The following is a 4,989-nucleotide window of genomic DNA, read 5'->3' on the forward strand; positions in this document are numbered from 1 at the left end:
GCTGTGTGCCTTCCTGTGCCTGTACCACACCATCACTCCTGGTACCCTGATCCCTCAGTTAGGCTCGTTTCCAGGGCCCCCTTGACCTTCCTGCCTCAAAACAAGAAACTGGGACAGTCACAGCAGGGTCTGGAGTCCAAGTCTCTTGTTTTTATTTTAACAGCCTGGCAACCAGGCAGCAGCAGCAGTACAGGGTTCCTGGCTGGCCAGCACAGGCCTGGGGTGACAGCTTCTGTCTGGTCTTCCCAGGGCAGTGCAAACTTAGACCTCTGCTCCACGGCCATGAAAGGATAGCAGCCTCAGAGCAGCCAGCCCCGCTCCCATATCTTGCTAAACCAGATCCAGGAAAGGAGGTCTTGTTTCCGAGGTGTGCTTGGGCCCAGGGATAAGCTCTTCCACCAGACATTCTTCTCACCACAGTGGCCTTCTGGGGTTTTCGCTCCTTTTCTAAGACAAGCACTTTCCCACCTCTGGGCCCTAGGGGTATTAGCATAATGGTGGCCTTGGCCACAGGCTCTGGCCAGGAGGGAGGTTTGCGTCCGGCATCAGGTGGCGACACAGGGCAGGGCTGTCTGACCGGGCGGAGAGCTGGGCGCACAGAGTGGCGAGGCGGCAGGGTGTGCCACAGGGCTCTGAGGGCGGGTGGCCCTTATGGTAGAGAAACCAGAAGGTCTGGAAAAGCTGCGTGTCACTTCGCATGCGGTACACCAGGTCGTGCCAGGCGGCGGGCAGCACATTGGGCAGCCCATAGGTTTCCCGAGCCCTGTAGAGGAGCTGCCAGTGTGGTGTCGCTCCGGGCTCATTCGCCTGCGTCAGGTTCAGGATGTAGGTCTCGTGGTCCAGGACCAGGTGAGAGCTCCCGGAGTAGTTGCCATCTATTTGGTAGACACGGTACCCTGCAAGGAGGGAGGGCTGACCAGAGAGGGAAAGGACAAAGGCAACTCCAGTGGGGAGGCAGAGCTTGCCCCTGGGCGGCCTTGGGTCCAACCCTCCTTCCTCTACCCCAACAACTTCCTCCCTCTCATCAGCTTCCTCTATCCCAGAGACCTCCTTTATCCCAACAACTTGCTTTCACCTCACTCACCAGGATTGAGGCTGATGTAGGTGGTGGCACTGGGCGCCAGGAAGGCAACCGATAGCGGCCGGCTTAGGGTCTCCTCATCATAGAAGATCTCAAACTCATCCACGTGGGTGTGGCCAAAGAACTGACCGGCCAAGGTGTTCTCATACCTGGCCAGAAGACACTAATCATATTCAGAAGTTTCAAGCAAGGGGGAAGAGGAGACCTGGGGAGGACTGGATGCTTTCTCTCTCCATCCTTTTCAAGGAAGTAGCGTCCCCACCCCAGTGGGGCAGCAGGGATGGTGAGACGCTTGAGGGAGTTTCTGACCTTTAGACTTCACCCACTCACCCAACACACCTCCCTCCTACCTCTCCACAATTCGGTAATAATTCCAGCTCCAGCTCTTCAGGCAGTGCCCTGGGGGAATGTGGCCAATTATATGCACCTGTGGGGAGAGTTAAGGAAGGTTATGAGGGCAAGAGGGGTCCAGGAAGCCCTGGCCAGGCTAGTTGGTACTCATCTTTCCTACAGTGGCTGGCACTCCTGGCCAGAGAGAGGGGGAGCAAAAGAAAGGACTTTCTAAGGGTGACCGTGAGCTGAAACCCCAAGGAACACTGTTGGGAGTGCCCGAAAATCAAGCTTCTCTGCTCACAGGTGCTCCGGATCCAGAGAGAAGTCTACTTGTGAAGGGCCTGCTATTCCTCCCACCCTACCGGCACCTGCCCCACTGGGTTCCCACCACGCTTGCTCACTTTGTCTCCTCGGTCCTCAGCGGCCTGAAGCTCCCCCACCAGCCACTGGAGCTGTCCAGCAGGATCTGTGGAGTTGATCAAGAGCCAGAAGTTCTCACGGGAACAAAAATTCATATTGAGAGAGATGAGGCGGAGGCCGGGGCGTGGGGAAAGTGCATAGAACCCCCCAATTCTGAAACAAAGTGAACACGGGTCAGCATGCATTCATAACCCTAGCCCTGCATGCCCAGTCCTGTGCAGGGAATCTGGGTGAGGGCAGAGGCACCTAGGACGTCATCCCTACTCTCAAGCCCACGTTCTAGCTGAAGATCAGACAGCACTGATTATGGGGCCCGTGTGATTGAAGCAAGCGGCTCCGAGGACTAAAGGCTCTAGGAGACAGAAAAGTGAGCGAGAAGAGGCAAAGGCCATCCAGAGGGAAGAGGACCTAGGCCTGGGGAAGCTGGGAAAAGCTGGGAGGTTAGAGAGGGGAAGGCATTTTAGAGAAGACCGGACTACCACGGAGGAGGTGCGCTGCTAGCCCTTCACCCTGTGAAGGAGGGTGGCTGGAGATAAGGGTGGAAATGGAAAGTGGGGTCCGATTTGGAGGGCCAGTGAAGAGAGCTGAGGACTCAGCCTAGAGTAGTCACACATAATGCTAGGTTCCCTGCCCCCTTCACTTTCATCCATCTTTCTCCTCCCTTCCTGGGTTTCCGTGGGCCTCAAATACCTGAGGGTGCGAAGGGCTTCAGCAGGCAGCCAGGGCTCCCAGGCCTTGGCCATCGCCTCGTAGAGCCAGTGCGAAGACTGGTTGCCCTCTATGAAGGGGGGAGGGAAGCCATTGACGGGTGTGGTCTCGTGGTTGCCCACAGCAGGGTACACGGGCACCGGCCCCAAGAACTTCTTCACGAGGTCTGTGACGGTGGTCAGGGCCCGCAGCTGGTCCTGACGAGACTGCTGCCAGATATTGTGGGCAGGGATATCGCCCGTCCAGTACACCATATCAAAAGGGCCGGCGGGGCCCAGGCCACTCAACAGGCTCTCCAGGGTCCGCAGGGGCAGGTCACACTTGCTGTACTCGCCCCAGTATCCAGCACCTGGCCGGGAGGCAGGCGGCGGGCCAGAATCCTGGCGGCAGCACAGGGGGTTCTCACAGTTGGGGTCTGTGCCCTCCAGGTAGCTTTGATCCCAGTGCAGGTCAGTGAGGAAGAGGACGCGGCTGACAGGGGAGCCTGGGGCCGGGGGCTCGGGCGGCTGGGGCGATGGCTTTGGCACGGCCGGCAAAGAGACGTTCCAAGATGAGAAGATGTCCCAGTGTCCGCAGGAGGAGCCCAGGAGCAGACCACAGGCCTCAGACGGGCGCAGCACCGAGCGCGTCCACACGTCCACCATGTCGTCCTGAAAGAGCTGGACGGCTGACTGGCACACAGCCGGAGGTGCTATTTTCAGCAGCGTGCATATCTTGATGGCCATGGAGCCCACGTGGGCCACGCTGGCCTCGTTCTGTGGCGGGAAGAACCAGTGGCGAGAAGTCAGAAACAGAGCACAGGGACCAGGCCAACACCTGGATACGACCCGTGGGCCTCCACATCCACACCGGGGCTAGAATGGACTCAGTACCACGTGGTGAAGAGATGTCGGTTCACCCCTGCCTCTCACAGACACTGCCCTGACTCGGGCGTCACCGGGCCGGCACTTCCTTTTCAGCTCAGTGGCATTTCAAGCCTTTGCTTGCGCAGCTCGCTTTCTCGGGCACTGTCTGCTGAGTGCTCTGGAATTTGGGCTGGGCGGAATGACAGACTGACCAGGGTTTGGGGACACACACGAGGAGAGGGCCCTGATGTCCCAAGGAGCCCCACGAAGCACGGCCACCAACCAGTGCTCCTCACACCCCCATCAGGGTCAGTCAAGGCAGCCCAGCCCCAACGAGTCCCACACCTCTGGATACTCCTTGACTCAGGTCCCCTTTGAGTGAGCAGCTGGTCCCAGGCACCGGAGGTGCCAGGTGTAAGGCGGAGGGGATTCAGTCAGGCACGCCGGGGTGGGAGTCCAGCCCACCCGCCAGCAGCCGGCCCCTCCTACAAGTGACTTCAGCTCCGCGGCTTCTATTCATTTGTAAAGCGGAGATAACCACAGTCATGAAACCACCTTTCAGGCTAGATTCAGCCTGTGTAAAAGGGTTGGCACGGTGCCCAGCATGTAACTCGCGCTCTTTCCTTACTTCAGAAGGTCACAGTGGAGGTAGTGATGGTGGTGGTGTGCAGCCGCGGGGGGCCCCAAAGGGGGGCAAATTCAGTAAAGGCTTGTGGAGGACAGCCTCTCCATCAGCGATGCTCTTGGGGACCCCGGAGCGCCGGCCTCAGCCCCAGCCGCCACCGCCAGCCCTCCCTTCTGGCCTGCACCTCCCGCAGCCCCTTGAGCGCTCACCTGCAGCCTGATGTCGATGGCGGTGAGCAGTCCTTTGCAGGCGGAGCAGGTAAGGTTCCACCAGCTAAAGCCTTCCCGGAGCTGGAGCGCTAGGCGAATGAACTTGGCGGGATGGCCTTGGGCGGGAAGAGGGTGGGCCCCGGCAGGGGCCCAGAGAACCTGGGAGTCGGACAGGGCCAACGCCAGCGCCAAGCCCATCCACAGGAGCCTCAGGCTGGGGGCCCCCGAGGACCTGTCCAGTGCCTGCTCCCGGCCCGACCTGGGGCGGCCCTGGCCGGAAGACACTCCTTGGCGGGGCATCGCCCGGCTTCCTAGACCAGGCAGGTTCGCGCACCCGGCCCCGGATGGCGTAGGCCCTGGTCGGCTCTCAGGATCCCTAGCGGTGCCAGGGACACCGATCAGTCCCCGCGGCAGTCGGCTGACTGCTCGGCGACAAGCCACAAAGCAGCTCCGCCCCTTCCTCTGCCTCGGTTCCGCCGCAGCTGATCGCGGTGGCTGGCAGCCTGGGCAAGCCTAGCGAGGCGGAGGTGCAGGCGGAGTGGGCCGGGCGCGCCTGGGACCCGCCCAGGATCCCGCCTGCGATTCCTCCCAGGCTCTGCCAGCTGTGCGAGGCCGCTGTAGCCGCCCAGCTCTTGCGGAAGCCGATCCTGTGTGGCTGGTGAGAGGCCCCTCCTCTCTCCAAACCTGCACTCAAATTCCTGGAATAGCTAAGTGCCTGGTCCACCGGGCTTTAAACTGGGGAAGTGGAGAGGGCGTGGGGGGTGTTGG

General features: G+C 60.5%; 1 protein-coding gene across 2 annotated transcripts; it reads right to left on the reverse strand.

The window, feature by feature from the left end:
* Nucleotides 1–128: 128 nt before the first annotated feature.
* On the reverse strand, nucleotides 129–4,784 carry SMPD1 (sphingomyelin phosphodiesterase 1). Of its 2 annotated transcripts, none has more exons than XM_027115541.1 (6): nucleotides 4,222–4,750; nucleotides 2,525–3,297; nucleotides 1,816–1,987; nucleotides 1,432–1,508; nucleotides 1,085–1,230; nucleotides 129–896 (listed from the first exon to the last, which is right to left on the reverse strand). In XM_027115541.1, the coding sequence occupies exons 1-6, from the start codon at nucleotides 4,519–4,521 to the stop codon at nucleotides 487–489; spliced, it is 1,878 nt and encodes a 625-aa protein (XP_026971342.1). In that variant the 5' UTR covers nucleotides 4,522–4,750; the 3' UTR covers nucleotides 129–486. The 2 variants fall into 2 exon arrangements, with proteins under 2 accessions (XP_026971342.1, XP_026971343.1); XM_027115542.1 differs by having other exon boundaries at nucleotides 679–912; nucleotides 4,222–4,784.
* Nucleotides 4,785–4,989: the final 205 nt, after the last annotated feature.

This window comes from Aethalodelphis obliquidens, unplaced genomic scaffold (genome assembly GCF_003676395.1).
Source record: "Aethalodelphis obliquidens isolate GAN/ISIS:26980383/991018 unplaced genomic scaffold, ASM367639v1 scaffold14, whole genome shotgun sequence".
NCBI classification, from domain to species: domain Eukaryota; kingdom Metazoa; phylum Chordata; class Mammalia; order Artiodactyla; family Delphinidae; genus Aethalodelphis; species Aethalodelphis obliquidens.